Below are 27,807 nucleotides of genomic sequence, written 5' to 3'. Positions count from 1 at the left end.
CAGCAGTACAACAGAATAAGGACTTTAATGTGCCATATTTCATCGACTCTCCAAGCCATCGATTTTAAGATGTACTATTTAAAAATTATATTATAGCCTTAAGAAGAAAATAGATGCCATTTAGACTAAGCAACTCCAAACTGCCTCTAATATGCACCCTAACTGCAGAGACCTTAAAACGTAAAATAAAAGAAGGCACGTATCCTTGGAATTCCCAACAAATGGCATATAGTTAAAACACAGTATACATCTTTAAATGATCAAACGCGCACCACTTAGCCACCGGACACGCACAGATGGCTCGTCTGGGCGGCCTCACCTGCAAGCGCCCCTCCTCCTTACCCGCGAGCCCGCCCTCCCGCTCAGTTTCACTTTCCATTCGGTAGAAACGAAAGCCCAGCGCGGCGGGCGCGGATGACAGCTGACGCGGACTGGGGCTCCCCGCCGCTGCCCTTCCCACCGTGGTCCTCCACCAGATCTCATCTGGCTCTCGGCAAGGATTGACAAGCCTTTTCTGAGCTCTCTGGGCATCGAATTTATCCGCAGAGGATTGAAATTTTCGTGGCTCCTAAGGCAAGTTTGATGATAAGCCTTTTCCAGAAAAGCCATTCCATGGGGCTCTGTTCATATACCACGTGGATAATTAAGAAATTTAACTGGGCTGTGCAAATTATAACAATGGTCTGTATTCATTACATAGATATATTGGACTAATGAATTTCTTTTTTCCAGGCTGAGGTATTTAGTTGGACTTTTGCATAACTTTGAGCTTAATTCAAAATTTACGAAGAGGATGTCCGCTTGTTAAAATATTCAAGCAATGCAGACAAAAGAATGAAAGAGAAGAAAAGTTTTTCTCAATCCTGAGCTCAGTATTATTTGTTGTAAAATTTCTCTATGGACTAGTCTTTAAAATTGTTACTTGGTTTTCCCATATAACGGGTCTTATGGGCATTTTTTCATGGAAGGGCCTCTAGATATGTTTTCATTTTTTTTTTTTTTAACTGCTATTTAGTATGGGAAGTACCTCATTTATTTGAAAGGTTTTTGGACATTTAGGTTATTTCCAGTATATATTGGCATAAATGATGTGGCAATGTAGCAAGGTGGCAAATTTATGTACACATTTATGCCAATTTACATATGTATTTGTGGGAAATTCCCAGAAGTGGAATTAGTGGGTTAATGGGCATATATATGAGAAATTTGAAAGATTTTGCCAAACTGTGCAAATCAGACTATTTTAGTTTTAATTTCCCTTCTTCCCACCTCTCTCCGCCATTTTTTTTTGCCTGGAAGAGAGTTAAATCTAGACCCTTATACAAACATAACATTCTGTGCTATGACTCCTTTAAAGTGTTTGAAAATTATAGCAGAGGCTTTAACTGCGTACTTAATAACTTTGAGATGGTTATATTTTGAGATTATTCCAGAAAACAAGGCAAATATTTTAAAACATTTTAATCATTTCAGGTGAAGCTTTCTTTTTGCTGTTGAATCGTGGAAACTGAGGCACGAATTAAGTTGGTAATCTAGGTACAACAGACATAATCCCCCCGCCCATGCGTGCCTCAATTTCTGGGAAAAAATAGTTTTGGGTAATTGAATTATTTGGATAATGTATCACATTTTTCCACTTTAATTATTGTGTGTCACGTGGACCTCTAAGTAATTAAAATGTTTAAAATTGGTATTTTCAGTAGTTCTGAGCTGATGTTTAACTGATGGAAATAGAACCAGATTATATATGCTTTCTAATTGCTCCAAAGTAATTGGGTATTGAATAATGGTACAAATGAGTAATACCAGTAAATACAGAATATATCCAGATGGTGATATCTGATGTTTATCTTTTTTCCAGAGTTTTTATTTTCTCAACAATTTAAGTGGGAAAAATTTTAAAGACATCATCAGAGGCTGTGGTAGTATTGTAACAAGGATTCCTTAAACAGTAAGTGGAATTTTAGAGATAGGAAGCTCACCCCCTTTATTTAAAATGTCATGATAAATAACTAATATGGTGAGGGAAACAGACATATATGTACCCTATCTCTGATAATGAGTAAGAGCTCTCTGGATTGAACACTTTTCTGACAATGTTCACAGGAACAAAATGGATAGAAGAACGCAGCACATGCAGCTCCATCATGATTTATAGGGTGCTGTCAACTGAAAAGAAAAAGGTTTTTTTTTTTCATTTTCACTCTTCGAAAGTGAAGCTTTTGCATGACAGACTTACTAAGGGAAAAATGGTCAGTGTAAACACAGTTTCAAAGAAAATAAGTCCTAATCCCTTCCAAATGGACTGTTCTTTTTGAGAGAATAGATCCTGAATTCCTTACTGTTTAGGTTTTATCTGGAATGTTCTAATGCACGCCCCTAGCACTCTACCATTTCTGAAGAAATGCAAAAATCTGAACAAATGATTAAGCATGAGGTCTAAATTCGTTTCCACCATGATGGGTTGGGTTTGGAATACAGTGAGGCTACTTGAGTCATGTTACTGGCATGCCTGTTTTGTTGCCCTTAGGACATTTAAGGTCAGAATCAGATTTTCTTGCAACGACTCTAGTTGTGAGTGAAGAGTTCCATTAGGGTCTGGGACCACGTCGGTTTTCATGCATTCTTGTTCTTTTGCTGTCCCCTGCTCTTTTTGTGTTTCCCAGAAGACACTGGTTGATTCTGTGGCTGTGGTGGTGGGGTCTGTGCCAGTTGCTTCCTTTATTTACATTTCCTCCTTATTTTGAGGATAAAAACTTCAGAAATAGTGGGAGCTAAGTTAGTTTAGTACTTTGAGATCATGTTTTTTGAGTCGGGGTTGAGTTTGGAAATTTGACTTCCTTGGAAAATATCTATTTTCCTTTCTCTGGTGGGTGCTCGTTGCACTTGCTTAGCTTAACTGCCGTCTTTGCCAATGTGTCCTTCCTCCATCTCTTTCAGATATTTAAGTTTCAGTTTCCTTGCCTTTGTTGCCCACTTACCTGTGTCTCTACTATGACAGGTCTGAAGGCTGCTGGGTTCTCGTTGCTCCTTTGAAATCTGGCCTGCTGATCTGCCCCAAAGGATACATTCCATTCGGTTTTATTGCTAGATTTTGCAAGTATTTGTGAGATCATGGCAGAGCATGTGACAGTGTCTCTAGATAACTCAGGCTGCTCTTTCTCAACTGTGTTTCACCAGATTTCCCTCTGAGGTGGTCTCAAAATCTTATTTTCTGCTGATGGAATTATCTACCATCATAGTTTTCTCTTTCAGCCTAACACTGCTAGGTTGAGCCTTATAAGAGGGAAACCGGTTTATGACTATTGAAAATAAATGTTTATTAGAGAAAAGAATGAGCTTGCTTGTTATCCTAGCCATTAAACATGGATGTGGTGATATATGGCACCTATATTTAGGTATTTCTCAATTTCTGGTGTTTTCTTTTCCTCCATATTCCGTAAGAGAATTAAGAAAACAAAATTCTATGCTCCTTTTCATTTGTAATGCAGTAAGATTTTTTCCAGTCCTGGAACAGGAATATTATTACCACAAAAACTTCCGTAAAATATATAAATCTGTCCCCTAAATGAATTGTGCTTATTTTTGAGTTGCATGTTAATCACAGGAAATTTGAAAACTGAGAAATATCAACAAGAAAGGTAAAAATGATTGTAATCCCACCACTGAGAGTTAGTCAGTTTTCCTCTGTGTGTATATGTAGTTATATTTATTTATTTTTTACCAAAATTGGGTTCAAACCATATAAATTATTTGTATTTTTATTCAGTGGCATAGTCATTTTCTCTATCTTCATTAAACAACCTAAAATGATTCTAATGTCACCATAGTATTCCAGTTTATGAATGTGACATCATTTATTTAACTCTTGTTGTTGTTGACTTCAGAGGGGTACTTTTACTTTTTGGCAGTTGACAAGAACAGAAAAATCCCCTTTAAAAACTTGCATTAATTAGAAGAACAAATTCTCTGAAAAAGGATGTACATTTTTATATATGGTACCAAAATTACTTCACCACAATCTGCTAACTGCCATATCTCTTATCCATATTCCATTTTGCATTATTACTAGTTATGGCCAAACCACCCCCCCCCGCCAAAAAAACAAAAACAAAAAAAACCCAGACTTTGATAAAATGTGTTTTACATAGATCTTTGTATATATCTATGATTATGTCCTTAAGATAGAGGTTTAGGAGCAGACTTGGTATTAGTCAGCATTCCTTCAGCTGCAGATGACAGGGATGTTTTTCAAACTAATTTGAAAACCAGGGGTGGGCCACTCTGAATGGAGAACTTGGGGTGGGCAGGTAGCTCAAGGCATGGTTGGATCTGGTGACGCAAGTTGCTGGCCTCAGGATTCTGTCCGTCTGTCTTTCTCCATCTCTTTGCTCTGTTTGCTTTGGTTGGCTTTAATACCTGACGGGTTTCCCAACATGGTGGAAAAAGAGGGTCCGAATTATATACTTGGGGCTTAGGACCCCAGTTAGAACAGCAGGGACTGGTTGTGATGGGCCCTGATGGGGCCTCACGCCCATAGCTGAAACAGCTCCGGTGGCCTCCAGCCAGGGAGTAGGTGTTAGCCTTCCTGGTGGGAGAATCTCAAGAGCAGGTTTTAAAAAAGAAAGTGTGAGTCCACTACAAAAAGGAGAGGTGCTGGGCTGCAGAGATGACCGCTGTCCACCAGACTCATTTTCAGGGTTGTGAATCATGTCATCACATTGGTCTCCAGGCTGGCTGGTGCAGCGTCCACCCCCCCAGGCAGGGTTTGGGAATGCTGGGGCAGTGGTGTACTGATAAGAAAAGCTGGCTGCTACTGGTTAGACCTGAAACGAGAGTTATCTATATCTCTATATCTTCACAAAGGGAAAGAACGCGGAGGTTTTTTTTTTTTTTTTCTGCTCATGACTTCTTTAAATTAAAAGAAAAAAGCGACCAGGAAATTATGTAGCTTTAGAAAGATGAACACTGAAAACAATGGAAAATAATATATTTTCTATGAGAGAATGTAAAAATAATTGAAGGTCGTTGTTCTGCTTGTCACCGGTCAACTCTCTGCAGCCAGAGTCTCTTCAGTCTTCGTTGTGAGCAGTGGCGCTCCCCAAACTTAAATGCACATGTGAATCACCCAGGAATCTTGTAAAAAATGCAGATTCTGATTTCTAGGTCTGCGGGGGGTGAGGGCACAGTATTCTGATTTTTAACAAGCTCTCATGGGTTGCCGACACTGCTGTGAGGAGCCTCCACTTCAGTAGCAAGATTGCAGACCAGTGGCTCTCCATCCTGCAATAAAACAAAGCAAAACAGAATTCAGGACCTCACCCCCCCCTCAAGATAATAATTGTCTTTTTAGTAGTTGAGAAGAAACACTGAAAATTACTATGAATTCAGAAAAACCTTTACATGAAGTTGTGTTTTGATAGTCGCCACAGCATTTCCCTTCGCTGTGGCACCTTTGGCAGTGTGCTCAGGGGTGGAGTGTTAAAATCAATATTTAGTCAAGGTCGAGGTCATCTGCCTCTCCCCTTTCCTTAAATGCACATCGATTTTAGCATGTCCATGGGAGAGGACAGGTAGGAGGGTCTTTACAACAAGCATCATATCAGAAATCTTTGGATTCTCAAGGCGACCTTCAGTTTGGTTACTTCTTTGGTAGATTCCAGCAAATGAGATGCAGGTGCTAAGCTCTGCCAATACAGTGGTAAGGCTCTTTTTTTTTTTGTAGTTGTTCAAAGAGCCTTTTAAGCATATTGTGTCTGAATTCTGTCGTGTTTGAACTTTCGTGTAAGCACCACAAGGCAATTCCAGAAATCTCTTTGGGCGATACGTGGTGTGATCTTGACTCAGGAAGAAAGATGAAACCAGCCCACTATCTTTCTCCTCTGGACACATCCCTGAAGGATGTGAATGAGTCACTATAGGTAGGATAGGCTCCATAATTTGCGGGTCCCATGGCAAAATAAAAATGTGGGGCTCCTTGTAAACAAATGATTAAGAATTTCACGGCAGCAGAGCGTGGGACAGTGTCTCTGGATGGCTGGTCATTGAAGAACATTGGACCCTGGATGGACATTTCTGAGCTCAGGTGCCTTTGCTACTGCACCGGTTGCATGGTCCTGGAGCTGGTCCTGACTGGTTGTTTGCGATTCCTAAGCCACTGATCGCCTTCTGTTTATTTGTTTCATCGTTGATGACAACTGCATGACTCTGACATTTTTTTTTCCCAGACAAGTTCTCAATGTTTATTATCCGTTGGATGGACTTTTATAACACCTAGCTTTTAACCTCATTTGGTTTAGAATGACAAATGAGGTTTTCTTTTTTAATCCCAGAAAGCAAATAATTTCATTGGGAGTTAAGACACTCACATTTTAATATGAAAACAAATGATCAATATTTTATACATTTCCTTTTCTTCAAAAAAATCTAGAACAAGGATCACTTCAAATTTAGTTTGTTCAACATTGCAGATTGAAAAAAGAACTATTGAGGAGACACCTGAACTTTCTCCCAAATGAAGTTGACTTCCAGTTGATTGCAGAATTCAGATTTCTCAGATGACAATGCAGAGTCAAAAGCAGTGGATAAAACTTTACAAATGGCTTGTGCTAGTTCCAGGCTGTTGCACAGATAAACCCCATAGGCTGTATTCTTCATTGCTTGCATCTGTGGTTTTCAGAGCCAGTAAACTTTTTCCTGCCTCCAGATCATCATCACAGCACACCATCCAGATGATTAAATACAGAGCATTCCTATGCAGAACATCATATTGATCTGTTGTTGATACTTTTATATCATACTTCAAAAGTCCATAGTAAATTCTTCCTTCAGAGGAACAAAAGACAACTTTCCATCTTGTTGGGAAACATCTATGTAATTTATCAGGTCTAGTGATAAATGTTTCCCTCAGAGACCTTCAGTTTCTCAGTGGCACTAATTTTATTCGAAATTCTGCACAGGTATCTGAACCGTGCTTGGGCCTCAGCTTTGGGCGGAGTCGGCATTGAGGCCGGCTGCAGTACTGGATCGGGAGGGTCCCCCAAAAGTGGAATCTATAGACTTGCTCCTAGTACTGATTTCACTACTTTGGAAACTGCTACTACGGTATTGTTTTTCGCTTTTCCAAAACATTTTTCACCATTGCTTGATCCAAAGAAGCTCCCTATAGAAATGAATGCTGTTTTATTGTCTTCCAAAGTTCCACAGACAGCACTCTACACAGATAACTTCCTTTCTTTCTGACATGATCAATTCCTTTAGGAAGAACGATGTGCCTCACAATTGCCGGCCCTTCTCTGGAGCTGCTTTTGGTGGGGACCAGCTCCCCGGGCAGCTCTGACTCTGACATTTTACAAACCAGTTTTCCACTCTGTAAATATTTCTTCAATCAAATTTTCTCAGTAAAAAGGCAAACAAAGAAGCCTGGTTGAATTCCTCGTTAATCCACCATGCTGTTAAATTGAAAAAAGACTCATTGCTTCTGCCTGATGTACATGATATAGAGGTAGCAGGTCTTAGTTTGCCAGGGCTATTATGACTAAATACCACAGACTGGTTGCTTAAGCATCAAGAATTTATTTATTGTCTTAACAGTTTTTGAGGCTAGAAGTTCAAAGTCAAAGCCTCAACAGGCTGTGCTTTCTCCTTGAGTCTGTTGCATTCTGGGGTTGGCTTGCCACAGTCCTTGGGGTTTCCCTGTCGCATGGTGATCTGCCCCATTCTCTGGCTTTTTACTCCTGGCTTCTACTGAATTTCCTCTGCTTGTAATAAGAAGCCCAGTCTTATTGATGAAGGCCCACCCTGATTCAATTTGTCCTCGCCTAAGTAGGATCTTTGGAAACCTTATTCAAATAAGTCCATATCTTAACTAATCACATCAAATTCAAAGGTCCTATTTACAAATAGGCTCACACCACAGGACTGGAGGTGAGGACTTGAATATGTCTTTTGTGGGGATCATGACTCAGTCCCCAACATAGCACATTTAATACCAATCACTGTTTTGTTTTTGCACACAGCAGAGTATAATCCAGGATAATTGCTTTGCAAAGCATGGTTTCCAGAAGTATTGCTGTCCCTAGGGTTCATAGTTTTGGCACTTTGTGGAAGTCCTTTACCTTCAGCTATTGACTGCAGTGATGAGCTAAAGCAATCATTTGGATAATGGCTTTTAGGTTTTGTAAATAGACCAACCATTGCAAAGAGCTGTGTGCTTGGTTCATTTGTGTGGTCAGTGATTTAGAAGATTGATTACAGAGAAGAAACTGAGTTTTGGGTATGTTTTAGTTTGCAAAAGCTGCTGGAATGCAACATACCCAAAACAGAAAGTTTCTAAAAAGGGGAATTTATAAGTTGCAAGTTTATAGTTCTAAGGCCATGAAAATGTCCAAATTAAGACAAGGCTATACAAATGCCCAAACTAAGGATTTTAGGGAACGATACCTTTTAATCAGGAAGGTCAATGGGTCGGTCTGTAACAGCTCCGTCAGCTGAGAAGTTATGTGGTTGGCATCTGTTGGACCCTTGTTCCTGGGCTCTGTTGATTTCAGCCTCTGTTCCTATGGGGGTTCCTCATTTTGCTTCTCTCGGTCTGGCTTTTATCTCTTGGTTTCCCTTAGCTCTCTCCAGGTTCTGGCTTGCTTAACATCTCATGGCAAAATCTGCTGGGTCCAAGCATCTCCAAACATCTCTATCTCTGTTCTCCAAGTGTTGGCATCTGTGTCAGCTCTGCTCTGAAGTTTCTGTCAGCTCTGACTCTGTCCAAAACGTTTCCTCTTTTAAAAGATTCCAGTAAACTAATCAAGATCCGCTTTTAAGGGACGAAGTCACATCTCCATCTAATCAAAATGTCACACCATCAATTGGGTGTGTCACATCTCTGTGGAGATAATCTAATCAAAAGATTCCAATTTACAGTGTTGACTCAGGATTAAAAGAAACGACTTCTCCCACAAGATTGGATCAGGATAAAACACGGCTTTTCTGGGGTACATAATATTTTCCAACTGGCACAGTGTACTTTGTTTTTCTCTAAAACTTTTCCTCTTTTTTTCTTTTCAGATTCTTTCTATTATTTATTATATCTGGATTGAATTCTGAGTTGTTGTGGATTTCGTACATGTTTGGAGTCTTTCCTTCTCATGATAGTTTGTGATGGTGAAGTTGACATTCTGCTTTTTAATTCATCCTTATAAGATGCGAAGAATTCCCAAATAGGACTTTTTTTTTTCTAGACTCATAGCCTAGTTGGAATTAAGTAATTATAATTTAAATATAATTCTTTTTTTTTTAATATTTTTTTATTTTTATTAACGGAAAAAAATTAACACAACATTTAGATGTTAAGAATTACTGATTGCATATGTAGAATGGTATGATTTCTAAATATAATTCTTAAAGCTTATTTTACTAGCGTTGTAAATGCTGATATACCAAACAATTTTACAAGGACTTGAACCGATACAATCTTAACAATGTTTTTCTCCTCAGAATTATTATTTAAATATATCATGTGGGAGACCTGGGTTAGATTCCCAGACCATGCACCCCAAAGGAAAAATAAATAAATATAATAAACAGTCGTTAGCCCCAAAAGGATTTAATAGTCCTCATAAAGGTACCTGGCTAATTTATTCTCTCTTTATTATACATAGTACATTCCCATTTCTTTTCCTTTTTGAAAATTTTTAAATAAAATTCTGTACATAAAATCAGTGGCTTGTATGGCCAGTAATTATTGCAGCATCTTTTGCAGTAAAAAGTATACTTTTATACTTCAACATATATAGTACATAATATTTTCCACCTTAAGTTACATGCATATTTTTTGAAACTGGATACCTAAGATATTAATAGTTAATCCAAATGACCATCCTTTATGTTATACTGATTGGATATGGTGGGAACCAAAAGTGATTGTTTAATCATGCACAAGTTTAGAGACACCAGAAGTGACATCAAGGTGGGCATTTGGCTGTTTGGCTTTTCAAGGGTGGAGGCCAAAGCTAAAGCCAAGTAGCAGATCTTGGCTAAATACTGATGTCAGAGCTATACTTTGGGGCTTTCCTACATCTGGACAATTTAAGTCTTCATGCAATGCTAAGAATGCATTTGGATCCATCACCACTTTCAATGAGTGCCCTGGCCATAGAAGGGAACCATTGATTCATCCATACAGTTTAGGGTCTTCATGTTATGCCTTTTATTATTTTTTTTGCTGTTGCGTAATGTGTGATCATTTTTATTTACTTGGTACATTTCCTGGCCATCTTTTTTCCGCTTATTTCTACCTGGACATTCCTCATGTAGTCCACTAGGGGGCAGTGCCTACACACAGGATCTGAATGCTCGGTTTGGCTTCAGCCCTTTACCACTAGAAAAATTTACAGTAGGAGCTTTGTGACTGCACTTCAGCTGTTAAGGACGCCCCATCACAGTCAGTCAAAACTGAGTGTTGTTGGGAGAAGATTCAGGCTGAAGTCATTTGTAATTCAGATCAACAGGATGATACCTCCTCCCCAAAGTCTGCACCCGTGATCCTCAGCTCCTTTGTCACATGGCCAGGCACATGGGACCATCTGCTGGGCTCGCCCTCCTCTTCTGGGTTCCTGCTTCTAGCTTCTGGCTTCTCTTTGTTTTCTGTGTGCCCTCTCTTTTAGCTTCTCTGGGGCCTTTTTCTGTGTTTTATCCTTTAATAAGGACTCCAGTAAGAGGATTAAGACCCACCCTGAATAAGAGGAGGGGCCACATCTGTCACATCTCATTTGAAATAACCAAATGAAAAGGTCCCACCCACAACAGGTCTACACCCACAGGAACAAGTTAAAAGAACATGATCTTTTCTGGGGTACATAACAACTTCAAACCATCACAAAAGATAAAGATTCCCTTAGGCCTATGTTAGACCACAGCTGTTTTCCCCACACCATTAGCCTTGACTCCAAATTCCTATTAATTAATTAACTAATTAATAATAAAACAAACACCCATGAAACGACCCCTTCATCCCCAAGAAAGGACATTACTAGCAATGATTTGCTCTCTGCCTGTCTCGTTCCTTACCTTCACTAAGAAGAAATTGCCTGAACTTTGAGATTTTCATGACTATTTAAAATTTTATCACGTACATACACACACAGATGCCTAAACAATGTGTTCTGCCTTTTTTGAGTTTGAATTTATATAAGAGGGTATATCCTGTCATCTGAGAATTGCTTTGCTGACTCAATATTAGGTTTTTCACATTTACCGTATTGTGACGTGTAACTATAGTTGCAGTAGCAGAAGTTACTTCATTTCATCACTGAGTCCTTATTGGTCTCTCACACCCCACTGATTAGAGTCTAAATTGGTTCAAAGCTTTTAGTAACATGGATCAAGAAGCTTAAATATTTTACACTTCGACCTGGTTTTTACATTTATGAGATTCTCTCCTAAGGGTAATGAGAGGGTCTGAGCTAAAGCAGAAGCATCTGGTTGTTTGAGCTGGACAGGAAGGCTAGAGGGCAATAGTCATGGATTGGCACGGGTTGATTTGCATGGGGAAATCTGTGTACATGCCCTTGAGTGGAGAGAAGAGAGACATGGGGAAGGCACTAGGGTTTATGTTCCATGGTTGAACCTCTGGGCGGGTCTGAGGCTCCTGGAGGGAGACCGACTGCAGGCAGAAATTGAAGAAGCCCTTTTAGGAGGAACTTAGTGAGATCAAAAGGCACAAGGCATTGGGAGGAGCTGGGCAGGGTTCCCACTTCTACACTGAGTCTTTACTTGGAGATGCGAGGGAACCTTCTTGCACGGATTGCTGAATCTGGCAGTTCCCTGGACCCTGAGGACACCTCTTGGACACCCAGGGGGTAGTGTAGGGTTCTGTGCGTGTGACTTGTTCTGAAGCTCCTGGGACTCCTCCTGGGACTCTAGAACGTGCTTGGGGAGAATTTAGAAGCGTAGAGGTCTGTAGTGTCGGGAGGACGGGAGGACACAAAAACTAGGGGGATTTGGGTACTGTGGCTAACATGATCTAATCTGTAGCCACAGTTTTGTAGTGCCTGTGAATATTTTATTTTGCATAAGGAAATATCAGATAAGGTAGAAAAAAGTTTATGCTTAAAATGGTATTTAAAAAAAAATAATAATAAAAAGGAAAACAACCAGAATATGCAATAGTATTTTGTTGCTGTATCAGGCATCAAAAAACAAATGTTTATAAAGAGCTTGTGATGATTTGGGAAAATCTTATGTAACTAATGTGAAATGGCAAAAGCAGTATGATCTTAACCAAGTGAAAAATACATAAGAAAAAGATTGAAAAGGCACATTCCCAAGTGTCGGTTATCCCCCTGGGTCCTGGGATTATGCGTAATTTATATTTCCTTTATTAAATGTGTTTGTATTTTGCAAATTTTCTTCAGTATTATTAATTACTGAAGAAATAAAATCAGTATTAATTTTACAAAGCAATCTTAAAAATTGTACCCTGGTCTTATTCTTCTTACCCTTTGGCATTTAGCACGTAAGTATTTTCATCTATTTCTGTGGTAGGTTGAATATGTCATTCTGTGTTTCTATTATTGCATGATTACGGGCATACACACACACATATGCTTTTTGGGGGGTGGTGTGTGTGGGGCCTTTTTCTCCTGGGGTGGCACCAATTTCTCCTTCCAGCTGCCACAGGAATTCTCCAGAATACATAGTTTGACAAGGCACATTTGAATGCTTTTAGATGAATTGAAATGAGTTGAATTAAAACTTCAGGTTTGGAAGGGAAATGAAAGTCTTACCTCCATGCACTGTTGAAATCCTTTTTTACCCTCTCCCTCTTCTGTATGCTGGCCCGGCCTTGGCTTAAACACCTCCATGAGGGAGAAATGACTCCTGGTAGTCTTCATTCATTCACTCAGCGTTTTTTTTTTTAAGTTGAATTCCTGTGCAAAAACAGTAGAAAATACACAGTCCCTGCTTTCGAGAGGCTCATTGTTTAGTGTCTCAGGTCAGCTGCTGAGCCTCTACATTTTATGCAGGAGATTTATTGGGGAGTGCCCTGGGAACAACAGCCAGGAGGGCTGTGAGAAGCAGGGGTGGTGGAGGGAGTTCCAGCAGAAGCCTCAGCTCATCCTAAAGGGAGTGCTAGGGCTGGGGTGACCGTTTTTGGTTGTCCCACCTTGAGGCAAGGTGGAAGGCCCTTTATACCTCCTCATTGTCCAGCTGGTGGATAGGGATGGCAGGTCGTCCCAGCTGTCTTCACTGGGATAAATTCCTGGAGGGGGACTCAGCTGGGAGCTGTCAGCCACCAGCACGGCCCTTAGCCTGGGGAATGGCGTCTTTCCTGAAGGGGCTGTCCAAGTGGCACATCCACTCAGCATCCACTACAAAGCGGGCGACCGGTATACCCCACATCGGAATATAATGAGCCAGTTATTTGAATAGTTCTAAGTACAAAGGTCAGTGAGAACATAGACAGCAAACACCCAAGCCTGCCAGAGGAGCTAGGACAGGCTTCCCCAGGGAGGGGACATTTTATTGGAGGTCTGTAGGAGTGTCCCCAGAGGTCAAAGGCATGGCAGAAGAATGGTGAGGAGGGTGCTTGTGAGAGGTCCATAGGCAGTGGAATGGAGGACCGAGGACTGTGGTGATTGCTTGAGCTGGGGAGGAAGGAGCAAGGAGATGCCCAGAGTCTGGTCCTGTTGGAAATGTGCCATTTCTGAGGATAGAGGATCTGGAGGAAGAGGAGGACAAAATTAGCTTTAGGATGTGGCTGGAGGGAGAAGGACAGATGGAACAGTGTGGGGTGAGGAATGGGGTGGCCTAGTCTTGTCACAGAGATTTATGAGTCAGCCTCCCCAGGTACTTCTCTTCCTCCAAGACTTGGCTATCTGGAATCAGACCTATTACCGTCAATGTATTGCCTCCTGCTCTCACTCTTACTTACCTGCCATACCTATTCTTACTTGTTTCCACAGCTGTCTTATGTGAACTCCCAGGAAGTGGGCTCATGCACAGCTAAAGAAGGCAAGGCAGCCAGCTGCTCAGTGGTTTTGGATCATTAATGGGCAAAGTGTTTGGGCTCCTGAGGGACACCTTCCAGCTAGTCCTGGCAGAGTCTCAGCAGGTCCCGGCAGATGCCGTGGAGAAGGAAGAGCCCAGCAACATGAAGGCACAGAAGCCACTAAGAGAACGCTTCAGAGCCTGGGACTGTCCTCTCGGTGAGTAGATGTTCCCCGTTCTTCCTTTTCTGGCTGCCTGCAAACGCTCTCTCTCCCATGAGAGAATCAGGGAAAATGCTTTAACCCAGAGCTGGGCACCCTGTAGCCGTCAGCACTAAGTTCCTGTCGTTTCCCTCTTACCGGTGTACTAACTTGTCTACAAGCTTGGTGAGCCAGCTGACCCAGGAGCAAAGTCAACCAGAGCCCAGGAATTCTGAGATTGGTGGGGTACGTTCCCTCCCTCCTAAATTGCTCAGCTTGTGGGGTCTGCTGAACTCAAGGAGGTTATGGATAATGCATCAGAGAAGCCTTATCTTTTGGTTTTCTTACCTTCTCATGAATTCCTTCTGGTTTCCAGCCTTTTGAGGTGAGTTTAGATTAGGTGGACTCACCCCCAAAGCCGTCATATGGTTTCTCCTTCATGTGGTAGGGGCTGGGCAGGATTGATTCCGCTGGGAGTCAGACAAAACCTGGCTGGGAAATCGCCCCCATCCCTGAGTTCCAGATGCTCATTTTGGCTCAGCACTTTCAGGAACAATTTGGACAGGATGAACCCAGGAGTCTCTCAGCTATGTTTTCTACCATGTTTCATTCTTTTCCTTTGCTTTTACAATTGCCAGTACTACTTACTGGTTATAAATAATATAATTTTTTTTGTACGTGCTATCTCCTTTTTTTTAAATGGATGATTACAAACTTGTACTGCTATTTAAAATTTCAAAGGCCTGGACCCTATCTCTGCTCACCAATTTGTTTACAAGCTCCTTGAGGGAGTTCTTTGTATCTTGGAGAGTACTGTACAGGATTTAATTTTTCTTTTCCTCTTCTCTTTCTAGGCCCGGTTGGTTTACACAATATAGGACAGACCTGCTGCCTTAACTCCCTCATTCAGGTGTTCATAATGAACGTGGACTTCACCAAGATATTGAAGAGGTAACACTGTTTCTAGGCTAATTAATGTGCATCTTATTTTTCATTTTCAAATATTCAATTACTGACAGGGACTTGGACTTTTAGAGGCTGTTCTAGCTTGCTAGCTGCTGGAATGCGATATACCAGAAACAGAACGGCTTTTTAAAAAGGTGAATTTATTAAGTTGCAAGTTTACAGTTCTAAGGCCATGAAACTGTCCAAATTAAGGCAAAGCTATGAAAATGTCCAAATTAAGGCACCCAAGAGATATTATTGTCACACAAGAAAGGCCAATGAAGTTTAGGGTTTTTCTCTCAGCTGGAAGGGCACATGGTGACCTCTGCTAGCTTTCTCTCCAGGCTTCTTGTTTTGTGACGCTCCCCCAGGGGGGTTTTTCCTTCTTCATCTCCATCTCCAAAGGTCTCTGGCTGTGTGGGCTCTCCTGGCTCTAAGGCTTTCTCCAAAATGATTCCCTCTTAAAGAGTTCCAGAAGTAAGCAACCCCACCTAGAATGGGTGGAGACACATCTCCATCAAAACCATCTTATCAAAAGTTACCACTGACAACTGGGTGGGTCACAACTCCATGGAAACAATCAGAAAGCTCCCACCCAGCAATACTGAATGAGGATTAAAGGACATGGCTTTTCTGGAGTTCACAACAGATTCAAATCGGCACAGACACCTTCTTTTACAAGTTGCCAGGGGTAAAGTTCTTGTTCTGCATAATTGCAGCTAAACGTGAGAATCACCTAAGAAGTCTAAAATACGTATATAGCTGCCCGGTCCCACCTCAGCTATTTGGTTTCAGTTGGTCCAAGTTGGCCAGGCATGGTTAGATTTTAAAAGACTCCTGAGGTGATTTGAAAGTGTAACCAGGATTGACAGCCAGTGATTTGGTTAAAAGGGAGTTGGTATTAGGTCAGTGTTGAAGAAAGAGGAAGGCAGTGGGTGGGTCTGTGAGACTATTGATTTTTTTTTCATTTGAACAGTTATATTCTTTTTAGAGAAATTGTAGGTTTGCAGAAAAATCATGCATAAAATACAGAATTCCCATATACCACCTATATTCACTTGTTAAATGCTGCTGGAATGCAATATACCAGAATTGGAATGGCTTTTAAAAAGGGTATTTATTAAGTTACAACTTTACAGCTGTAAGGCCATAAAAATGTCCAAACTGAGGGATTCAGATAAAGATACCTTGAATCAAGAAAGGCTGTTCTGGGAAGGCACATGGCTGGCATCTGTTCCTGGTTCCATTGCTTCCAGCTTCTGATGACAGTGGTTTCCTCTCTGAGCATCTGTGGGCCTTCACGTAGCTCCTCCAGGGCAAAACTCTTGGTTCTGGCTTGCTTAACATCTCATGGGAAGGCACATGACAATGTCTGCTGGGCTCTGCATTTCCAAACGTCCGTGTCTGGACATCTGCTTTCTCTGCCAGCACTCCAAGCATCTCCAAATGTCTGCATCTCTGTCAGCTCTGAAGCAACTGTTCCCCAAGTGTCTGAGCTTCCTCCAGAATGTTTCCTCTATTAAAAGTCTCCAGTAAAGTAGTCAAGACCCACCTTGAATGGGATGAGTCACATTTCCATCTAATCAAAAAGTCACATCCACAAATGAGTGAATTATATCTCCATGGAAATAATCTTATCAAAAGGTCATGCCCACAATTGAGTGTGTCAGTCTCCATGGAAACAATCTTAAGGTTTCTACCCTAAGCAATAGGTCTGGCCCCACAAGATTGGATCAGTGTTGAAACATGGCTTTTCTGGGGGTACATAACAGTTTCATACCAGCACACCACCCTATTATTAACACCTTGCATTAGTATGGTGCATTTGTTACAGTTCATGAAAGCACATTTTTATAATTGAGCTATTAACTGTATCGTTGCAAGATGGTTCTCTGTGTTTTACAGTCCTAGGCTTTAAAAGAATTATATTCATTTTCCTCAACCAAATGCACACATATATTTTATCACTTATTCCTTTCTGTCTTGTGCTTCCTTCTTAATAGCCATGGGCCATTGAGAACATGCCTAGAATTAAATGAATCATTGCCTCTCTTCGTGCTGCTCTTTCTTCCCAGGACCTTGCTCAGCGTTTGCTTGGCGGTTTGGAGTACTTCCTGCTGGGCATTTTGCTGCTTGGCCTAGTTGAGGGCCCAGGACCCAGTGCGTCTGCCCTTCATTGTAGTGTGATCATCCTACAGGGTGGGGTCGGGGGTGGGGGCGAAGCAGAGGCTGTGCTGATCCCTGTCTAGATGTGCAGCTGATTCGCCAACACAGCGATTTTCAATGTTGGCTGAGCATTTCAATCCTGCGGACGTAAAAATTCTGGTAACTAGGTTCCACCCCCAGAAATTCTGATTTAGTTAGCTTGAGGGGAGCGGCCTGGGCAGCAGGATGTTTAAAAGCTCCCCCAAAGTGGTAGAGTGTTCACCTGTCATTTCGGAGACCTGGGTTCAATTCCTGGCCCATGCACAATCCCTACTCCCCCCCAGAGAAACAAAAAAATCTCCCCAAATGGTTCGAGTGTGTGCCTAGCATTGTGAACCCAGGTACGAGGAGGGTCCTACCTCTTCTTCTTTGGCAGGATAACAGTGCCCAGGGGAACAGAAGAGCGGAAGAGAAGTGTCCCCTTCCAGCTGCTCTTGTTGCTGGAGAAGATGCAGGACAGCCGGTGGAAAGCAGTGCGGCCTATAGAACTCGCCTACTGCCTCCAGAAATGCAATGTGCCGTGTAAGACCATGCCTGGCCTGGGCTCCAGGCCCTGTACCCTGCCAGGAGTGGAGGTTAAGAGTGAAGAGGAGGGAACTAACTGTTCACTGAGTGAATAAGAAGGAAGTTAGGTGGGCTCCTTGGATTGGAGGGCAACTGTGCAGTTGTGCAAGATTTTAAAAAGCTGCACATTTTACCAGCTGCAGAACTGATATAATTTATGCAAGTAGTACCCTTATACCCTTTTTTCTGCCTCTAAGAGTAAGCAAGCATGAGAACTTCCTCAAGGCTGATTCAGCCACAGGTGAAGAATCCCAGGAAAACAGAATAAAGGAATAGAAAGGAGAAAGCATGTTCTACCAAAAGGAATTTGTAAGTAGGTTAATGGGGCAAAATAACAGCTTTATTGAGCTATACAGCACAGTATATACTGTAAGATTCACCCATTTAAAATGCATGATTCAGGGTTACAATTCATAGAATTGTGTAGCCATCCTAACCACCTAATTTTATAATATTTTCATCATCCCAAAAAGAAATCCTGTACCCGTTAGCAGTCACTCCTCTTTCTTCCTTATTTTCTTCTAAGTTTTATAGGTTTAACTCTTGCATTTAGGCCTATGTTCAATTAAAAAAATTTTTGTGTGAACTATAACATATATGCAAAGAAGCAATAAATTTCAAAGTACATCTTAACAAGTAGTTACAGAACAGATCTCAAAGTTTGGTATGGGTTACAGCTCCACAATTTCAGATTTTTACTTCTAGCTGCTCCAAGACTCAAAAAAAAAAAAAAAAAAATCAATGTAATGATTCAGTTGTTAAACTCATTTGTTAAATCCTAACATCTTTGTTATAGCTCTTCCTTCTCCTTTGATCCTTCTCCAGATCTTTAAGGATATTTGGGTTATGCCCATTCTATATGTTCAATTTTGGGTACATTTTTTCTTGAGTATGGTAGGAGGCAGGAGTCTAAATTTATTGTTTTGAGTATGGACATGTGATTATTCCAGCACCATTTGTTGAAAAGACTATTCTTTCCTTATTGAATTGTTTTGGCATCCTTGTAGAAAATCAATTGACCAGAAATAGTAAATGGTTATTTCTGGAGTTTCAATTCCATTCTATCGATCTTTATGTTGGTTCTATGCCAGTACTGCACTTTTCCATTTCTGCAAAGAATGTTGTTAGAATTTTGATTGGGATTGTGTTATATCTATAAATTGTGCTGGCTAGAATTGACATTTTAGTGATATTTAATCTTCCAATCCATGAACATGGATTATCTTTCGATTTATTTATGGAATCTTTACTTTCTTAAAATGTGCACCTACTATGTGCCAGGTGCTATAGATATGAGGACAAAGCTGACAGGATCTTTGCCTCCATGGAGCTTTCAGTTTAGATGGGTAACAGAAAAAGTAAAACCAAATAAAATATGTACAAATTATGATAAGTACTGTGAAGGAAGCAAAATTGTGCTGAGGCAGCATACATGAATTTTTCATGCATTTATAACAGCTACCCCTTCTTGTAATTATTTTGCAGATATCTTTCCTTTTTGTAAAATAGTTCTCTGTGTGGTTTTCATTTTCTTTGACTTCCTAGATTTCTTCTGAACAATAATTTAAAATTCATTTATACCCATATACCACGTTCAGTCTTGCCTTTATGTATCTAAGTTTGTATAAGTTCACAGTTTATTCCAGGCCCCAGCATCATCATCTGACACTGCCCTTCCCCTCCTTGATCTCCCAGACACCTTTGGGGAAAACCTGGGTCATATATTAGCATTGGGAAGCTGCTCAGTGCTCTATTGGGTGGGGGTGGGAGATGAATAAAGAAAGTACATAAAAGGCAACAAATGAGGCTATTGCATTCCACTTAGAATATTGGTTTGGCATAGATATGGGAGAAAACACACTATTAGCTGTTGGCTCCATCTCACCGGGCCCCCCAGTGGAGGCCAGTAGGAGTGGGTCATAAGTGAAAGGATAGGGAACTTGTGTCATTCAGTTAGAAGACAGGTGGGATTGAAATTCAGGTTTCTAAGAGGGGTTCTCAAAACCTAATAGCAGGCTTATTTTTCATTCACTAAAACATCTACCAAGTCGTGGAAACAGCTTAGCTTTTTCAGGAGATGAAAGCTTAAGACAAAATGATGAGTGTTTTTGTGCATGTAGGTTGCCAGAGCATATGAGCCTGAGAAGTTTGGTGACCTTACTAATCAGGCTGTACCTTTTCTCTTTGGCCAGTGTTTGTCCAGCATGATGCTGCTCAACTCTACCTCACCATCTGGAACCTAATTAAGGACCAAATCACTGATGTGAATTTGGTAAGGATCTAGAACTTGAGAACTCAGAAGTTTAACTTACTCAACTAACATTTAGGTAGTGAGGACCCAAAGAGGTAATCTACCTAAAATGCTTATCATGGTTCCATAATATTGTTACCATTATTATTTTGCACTTTTCTGGGCAGGGAAAGGATCATTAGTGGGTTGCTGTTTCTGAGACTCTTACATAAATTGGCCTGCCCTGGTTGTGGCAGTGGCACCTGACTTACGTGTCCCCTCCTCCCTCTTGCAGGTGGAGCAGCTGCAGGCCCTGTATACCATTCGGATGAAGGAGTCCTTGGTGTGCCTTGACTGCAGCATGGCGAGCAGCAGAAACAGCAGCCTGCTGACCCTCCCTCTTTCTCTTTTTGATGTAGCCCTAAAGCCCCTGAAAACACTGGTACGGGTTTTCTCTTGGTGAATCTGTGACTCCCATACAACCCAGTGTGACCAGTGCCTCCTTGCTTCTTTTGACCACTCTTGGCATAAAAAAAAAAAAAAATCACCCTCCATTTCACTTGCTTGGCTCTGATCACTTTTTGATTTGGTAAAAAGTACATATTTTTTCTCTTTCTGCTTCCCCTTTCCTCACACACTCCCTTACATGTACCGTCTCCAGTTTTTTTTTTTTTTTAAACCCCAGTCAGAAGGTACTTTTGAGAGCCTGCCAAGTATATCACACTGGAGCAGATATTAAGGGGAGTGTGGAGAGAAACAAGAAGAACTTTGTCATCCACCAGGGTGGGGGTTTGTACTGTAGATGGTAAACACCAGCTCTGCTTTTCCTTTTCTCCTGGGACAGGAGGATGCCCTGCGCACTTTCTTCCAGCCCAGGGAGTTGTCAGACGAAAGCAAGTGCTTCTGTGAGAACTGTGAAAAGAAGACCTGTTGGAAACAGGTACTCAGCCTGCTCTGGGGATCCCCTTCCTGAAAGCAGATGCTTTCTTAGTATGTGGCCATCCCCGTGGATTTCCTGGTCCTTGGGTCTGATGTGGGGTATGATGTAGAGCCTTGGCTGAGCTCGGAGGACCCCTCATGGTGGGTGGGGATGGGATCTGGGTCAATGTGGGGTCTTGAGGCTTCTGATCCCACAACTGTGGAGGTGCCTCCTCAGATCACGTCTCAGTGAAGATGAGACCAACAGGACACCATGCCTTGTAAGGGTAAGAGGACAAGTTCCGAGAGGAATTGTCAGGGTTCTCTTTTTTTTCTTTCAGGGATAGACTAACCTCCCTGGAGCAGACTTCCCATATCCCCAGGGTTCAGGTCACTGTGAGAACCCTGCACTGCTCACACCTTCTGTGGGAGATGTGTCATGTGTAGTAGACAGGCATTGCATTATTCCTGGAGGACCTCACAGAATCACCCTCACTCTAGTATACCAGCCTGCTCCCCTCTTATTGGGAAGAACATATGGCCAGCCCTGGTTTCTTTACATCTACCCATTTCAAGTGCCTTCGGACTTCATCTTTACATGGATGTTGCTGTTTCAGGTCTTACAGCTGACTCATTTGCCCCAGACCTTGACAATCCACCTCATGCGGTTCTATATCAGAAACTCGCGGACAGAGAAGATGTGCCACTCACTGCATTTCCCCCAGAGCTTGGACTTCAGCCAGTACCTTCCGGCTGAGCAAGACCAAAGCAATGACAAGGAACAGGTAAAGTGCTCCTGACCCTCCTCCATATCGTCAGACACCACGTCTCCTATCCCCATGCTGCCAGAACTCATCCGTTGACCCAAGATGTGTCTGGTTTTCTCATCTGTCATTCCCTCAGTTCAGAGATCCTGCCACCTGCTGGTCATGCTTGGGATAAACAAAGAGGAAAACACTGGCTACTTGGTGTGCTCATAAAAGCATGTTTAGATATACAACAAGAATATATATGCAAACACCTTTTAAACAGTACTTAAATGACAGGACCCTGTGTGTTCTTGGATGACAATGATAGGTTATCAACATGTGTTGTCTGTAGTTGCTCTCCTTTCAAATTTCAAAAGATTCTCTTATTTCTAAATATTGGGTTTGCATTCACTTGCCTCACATTACCTTCCTTCTGAAATAACGTGTACTATTTACAAATCCATACACAGATAATTATAATATTTTAAGTTCTAAGTATAGTACCAACCAAACTTTCTTATTAAAATAGTCCCTGTCCATTTTGGGGATAAGAAGAAAGTAGCCAGTTCTGTGGACCAAATGTAATCAGAGTAAAGTTGGTTTCAGTCATCCTGAGTTATAGTTTATTGGGAGATTCTGAGAAAAACAAAGGACATGTATATCTTTTCTCCATATGATTGAAATACTACATTTAGCAAATTTTCTATTCCCGATATGTAGATGGGTCTGTTTTTGGTATCTCTGTGTTCTGTTCAACTGGTCTGTTTGTCTGTACGTGCTCCAGAACCACTGTATTTAAAAAATTGGGACCTGATAACATATCACAACAACAGCTCCTATAATGCAGGCTCTTTACCTTCTTAGGGCATTTATTTTTCATAGGATTTTCATTTTCTCTCCTTCTAGTTTCCCTTATTTCAACTTGCACGTCTACCTGATGATCCCCAAGTATCTAATCAAAAAGCTTGGGCTGTGAGTATGAAGTCAGACAGACCTAGGCTTAAATCCTGTCTCTTCTCCTTATAAGCTCCAACCTTGGGCAAACTACCAAACTTCCCTAAGCTCAGATTCTGCCTTGTTATAAAACAGGATTTATAATAGCACGTGCCTCATAGGGTTGTTGTGACGATCAAATGAAACAGTGCATATAAAAGATTTAGCCAAATGCATAATAAGTGCCCCAAGCCACCTAATAATTATGATGTTACCAATTATTATTATAATTATAATGACTTGTACCGTTGCGGTAGCCTAACTTTCTCGTTGGCTTCTGTCTCACCTCTACTCCCTACCCAGTTCTTAAATCGCATTATTTCACTTTGTTTCTAAAACACAAATCTGATGACCTCGTTTCTCTGCTTAAAACCTTCCAATGGGTCACCTGAACTCTTGGGATAATGTCCTCATTTCTAACTTGGCCTTTGCAGCCAAGAATATCATTCGTGACTTTCCACTGCCTTCCCTGCCTCCCAGTTCCTTCACATGTTCTGCCCTGTTTCGCTTCCTGGCCTTTTCAAATTCTGGGTCTATGCTCAAGAAAACTGCCTTTCTATATCTTGTCTGCCAGTCAAGTTCATCCTTCAAGATTAATTCAAGCATGTCTTCTTTGGGGAGTGTCCTCAGTTCCTCAGCCCCTCCTCAGCTGTAGCTCTTTTTTTTTTTTTTTTGGTGGAGGGGGTTTGACATTAATTCTTCCCAAATTACCTTGGAAACACATTTGGTATAAAATGCAGCATTATAATTCCAGTTGATGTTAAGTAAAATCAAATGGCTATCTGCATTGGGCGTTGCTCCCCTTTCCAAGGAGAGCTTTTCCAGAGAACAAAAACAATTGACCTGAAGGGATTTTCTGAGAAGACAGAACACATGCTACAGGGTTGCTGATAAGCTGTACTGGATGATAAAACAGTTTCATCTAGTGGAGAGAGATTATCAGAATGGACAAGCATACCATACTAATCAATCTACATCTTCTCCCCACTTTGTAAGACCCCTCCTAAGTTAAATGGAAACAATGTTGGCCCATCAGAACATTTTTTCACATGGTTTCTACATTCACCCTATATGAGCTTCCTTTCTCCACCCCCTCGATGGAGCTCACTTTTACTTTCTGAATGGGATGCTGCCTGATTCATGAGTCACTCAAAAAGCTGTGAGATCCTGAATTGCATGAAAAAACTTTCTTTTATCAGTGTATTTGCCCTTTCATTAGCGGTGAGATTCTTGAGGTCAAGGACTGTCTTTTGTATCAGTGACTGGCATAGAGTAGTCCCTCAGTAAATTTCTGATGAAATAATGTGTCCTTACCTTAGACTTGGGTTAGGAAAGGAGGGTTGATGGGTGAATCATTTTCTACCTTTTCTTTCCAGCCTGGACGGTACTATGAACTCTTTGCTGTGATTGCCCATCTGGGAACGGCTGATTTTGGTCATTACTGTGCCTATATCCGGAATCCTAGAGAAGACAAATGGTTCTGCTTCAACGACTCCAGTGTTTGCTGGGTGAGGAACATCATTCAAAGTGGTCTCTTGCCCTGGATTAGCCACCCCTAGTAAATTCTGAGTCCATGTCTGGATGGATCCGCAAGGTCCAGACATACTGTGGTCCTATTCTCTGTGTGCAAACCCTTTTATGGGGCTCAACGACTTTACTGCATGCAGTGTCCATCTGGTTCACAGCTCTGGCAGAGTCCATTTACCTTGGTAGCCAGGCTTTTGGTGCTCTAGGCTCAATGCCCTGCAACTTCATGCTCTGTGGGAAACATCTGGAAAGATAGGAGAGTTAGAAATAATGTAAGTTGGAACTGTGGGCTAAGCATGCCCAAGTTTAAACAGAGGAGAAGGATACTAAGAGAGACTTTGTGTTCTATTATCCTATCTCTACATGCCCCAGGTTCTTGGGAGTCACTAGAGATGAATTTGTCTGGAGGAGTGAGGGAAGGCAAATTGTAGCACCCTGTCCTCTGTGGATGATTAATAAATGTTATCTGGCTGCTTGAATGTATCTGTTTATGTGCTTCCAGGTGTCCTGGGAAGACATCCGGTGTACCTATGGGAATCATAACTATCGCTGGTAAGAGAAGTGTGTGGGTGGTGGAAATTTGCTGAGTTTACCCAGGGTTCCCTGAGTGGCATGAAGCTCTCCTGGTTCAACTATCATTTATGTGCTGATGACTCCTCAACTGACTAATGGTTCAGCCTCAGCTTTCAACACCCGTCTCACTCTACCATGTTTTTCTCACAGTTGAGACTCCCATGATACTGAAGCACAAGTAGCTCCCTGTCTTAGTTTTCCAGGTTGCTATGACAAATACCACACACTGAATTGGCTCAAACAACAGGGATTTACTGTCTGCTTAGGAGATCGGAAGTCCCACATCAGGCTATTGGCAGGGTTTGCTTTTTCCTAGTCTTAGCATTCCAGCAATTCTCTGTCACATGGCCACCTCTCTCTCTCTCCTTGTATCTGCTTCCCTGGTTTCTGCTGACTTCTGGCTTCCAATTCCGTGTCCAATTTCCTTTGCTTTTAAGAACTTCAAATATGTGGGATTAAGGGTGGCACCCATTTGGCTTGGCCATGCGTTAACTAATAATGGCATCTTCCAAGAGTCTATTTACAAATGGATTCACACCCGCAGGAATGTGGATTAAGATTTGAACACTTCCCATCACATCCTCTGTCATCCTTCTGTGACTGCAGGCAAACTCCTGCTCATCCTTCAACACCTCTACTCATGTTTTTTTCCTACTCTGTAAAATCTTCATTGATACCCCAGCAGATTTGTAGGGACTACCCTTATGCTTTCATAGCATTTTAAAAAATTAATTAAAAAAAAATTTTTTAGCAGATGACACTGTATTTTAATTGTTTGCTTACAAAACTTTCTTTCACACCAGAGCATGACTTCTTTGGAGTCAAGGATCACTCTTTTCATCTTTCTATCCCCTTTGTCAGGTACAGTGGCTTGCACTTAGTTACTACCAAATTTTTTTTTAAAGCAATAGCTACAGATGGGAAGTTGGAGGGGAAAAAAGCTAGATGAAGTTAAAGAACAGAGACTTTGTAAGTCCCTCCAGCTAAATTTTGGGGTTAGGGGTGATTGTATACCAAAGGTAATAATTGATTTTTACAGTTGTAGAAGTAGGCCTGATAATTTGAAAAATAATGAATTAGGTGAAATTTGCATTTCAAATCCTCCACCAACCTTCCACTTTTAATCTTTCCTCCCCTTCCTTCCAAGCATCTCCCTTAGAGGCTCAGTCTGTTTTCTTTGTGGTTGTCAGTCTTTTCCCCAGGATTTAGATCAGGGGTTGGCAAACTTGCCCTGCCCACGGCCAGAGAGTAAACATTTCAGGTTTTATGGGCCATACAGTCTCTGCTGATACTACTCAATCTGCCCTGGTAGCACCAAAGTAGCCATAGATAATATATAAAGGAATGAGATTGGCTATGTTCCATTAAAGCTTTATTTATAAAAACAGGCAGAAGGTGGATTTGGCTTTTGGGCCGGTAGATTGTCAATCCTGATTTAAATGTTATCTAATAGTAGCTTAGTGATTATTTTCCCAGGTCATCCCTTTTGTTTTTCTCTGAGGTGATGGATAGATGAAGACTTAACCCAATAACCCAGAAGTTTGCTGACATTTGTCCTATCATGAGTTGCTTGACTATAAAGGCTTCTTTTGTTAACACTAATGTATTTCTTTCTTTCTAGGGGGGAAACTGCATATCTTTTGGTTTATATGAAGAGTGGCTCCTAATGGTTGTACCCCACACTTTCACGGACTAAAGAGTATTATTTTCCTTTTTTGTCCCTGGATATGCTGATTCTTGTAAGAAATTCTACAATGAAACACTGATTCAAATTTTATAATTAAACCTTATTTATAATCAAGGGAGATGGTCACAATATTTAATAATGATATGTATCGCACAGATCCCCATCAGTTAGAATGCATACTCCCATTAGTAGACCCAAGATGCATGGCTGGAGTAGAGTCCAAGGGGGCCTTTTCCTGTGCAAGTCATTAATCCTTTAGTTAGGAGAGTGTGGGAAGTCCAGGTCCTCTCAGGGGAGGAGAGTCCAGGCCAGCAGTTGTAGGGGGGACGTTTGGGTGGCAAGGGTCAATGGTAGGGAAATATTCCCAAGGACACTATTTCAGTATTTTACAATTGGTGTGACCGGCCTGTTGTGTACTGGCTGTCAGTCCTGTTTATAATTTTATATTTTAAAAACTGTTTTTAATCCCATAAAACTTCCGTGTTTTGATATGGTATTCATTTGTTCAACAACTATTTATTCATCATCCATAACAGAGTGTGCCAGACACATTAATAAATAAAGTTCTTTCCCTCAAAATGAGTTTGCAGTTTAATGGGTGTAATTAAATAAAATACTGAGAACTTGCACCATAGGAATTCAATGAAATTGAAATCACTTCTACTGGAGGGCAATGGGAGAGTAGCATTGTGTTATTCAGGGTTGCAGGTGGGGTCCTAAGGCCTCTCCAGTCCACCGAGGGTGCACCACCAGCCCGTGTCGCCTGCTGCACCAGGGAGGTGGAGTCTGAGTGCCTGTGTTAGGACTCGAAAGATGGTGACTATGCCTGGGCAGGGTGAAGGCAGAGGAAATTCTGGTGGAGGTCTAAAGCAGTCGTGATGTGCGAATTGGTCATTCAACCTGGGTATACAGGAGAAAGACTAATCAAACTATTTAGTAACTGGTTCTGAAATTTCCCTTAGGATTGCTGGCACTCTTGCACACAACCCCACTCCTGGTACCAAGCTGTGTTGGTCAGGGTTCTCTAGAGAAACAGAACCAATAGAAGAGATCTGTAAATTTGAGAGTTATAAAGATGTCTCACGCAACCATGGGAATTGAAGAGTCCAAAATCCACAGGGCAGGCTGTGAAGCTGGAATTCTCCAGACCCGATGAAGGGTCTGGAGAATTCCACAAGAGTGCTCACTGGCTTAAGAAGCAGTGAACGAGTCTCTCTTTTTCCTTAAAAGCCT

At 41.4% G+C, this 27,807-nt stretch overlaps 1 protein-coding gene and 1 pseudogene across 2 annotated transcripts; one reads left to right on the top strand and one right to left on the bottom strand.

Moving 5' to 3' along the window:
* Positions 1-388: 388 nt before the first annotated feature.
* USP18 (ubiquitin specific peptidase 18) lies at positions 389-27,153 on the top strand. Of its 2 annotated transcripts, XM_077169544.1 has the most exons (12): positions 389-573; positions 1,862-1,951; positions 13,959-14,201; positions 15,038-15,134; positions 17,710-17,855; positions 20,090-20,169; positions 20,423-20,569; positions 20,972-21,067; positions 21,663-21,830; positions 24,164-24,295; positions 24,817-24,866; positions 26,509-27,153. In XM_077169544.1, the coding sequence occupies exons 3-12, from the start codon at positions 14,045-14,047 to the stop codon at positions 26,552-26,554; spliced, it is 1,119 nt and encodes a 372-aa protein (XP_077025659.1). In that variant the 5' UTR covers positions 389-573; positions 1,862-1,951; positions 13,959-14,044; the 3' UTR covers positions 26,555-27,153. The 2 variants fall into 2 exon arrangements, with proteins under 2 accessions (XP_077025659.1, XP_077025658.1); XM_077169543.1 differs by lacking the exon at positions 1,862-1,951.
* On the bottom strand, positions 6,484-7,348 carry LOC143690464 (integrin beta-1-binding protein 1 pseudogene; annotated as a pseudogene).
* Positions 27,154-27,807: the final 654 nt, after the last annotated feature.

The sequence above is a fragment of the Tamandua tetradactyla genome, chromosome 7, assembly GCF_023851605.1.
Source record: "Tamandua tetradactyla isolate mTamTet1 chromosome 7, mTamTet1.pri, whole genome shotgun sequence".
Classification (NCBI taxonomy): Eukaryota; Metazoa; Chordata; class Mammalia; order Pilosa; family Myrmecophagidae; genus Tamandua; species Tamandua tetradactyla.
The sequence above is the reverse complement of the archived record's forward strand: the minus strand, read 5'-3'. Positions and strand labels throughout refer to the sequence as shown.

Excerpts from the sequence above, each read along its gene's own strand:
- USP18 (XM_077169543.1), top strand. The coding sequence starts at position 14,045 with ATGGGCAAAGTGTTTGGGCTCCTGAGGGACACCTTCCAGCTAGTCCTG. Across the intron at positions 20,570-20,971 it reads TAAAGCCCCTGAAAACACTG|GAGGATGCCCTGCGCACTTT; the intron begins GTACGGGTTTTC and ends CTCCTGGGACAG. Across the intron at positions 24,296-24,816 it reads ACGACTCCAGTGTTTGCTGG|GTGTCCTGGGAAGACATCCG; the intron begins GTGAGGAACATC and ends ATGTGCTTCCAG.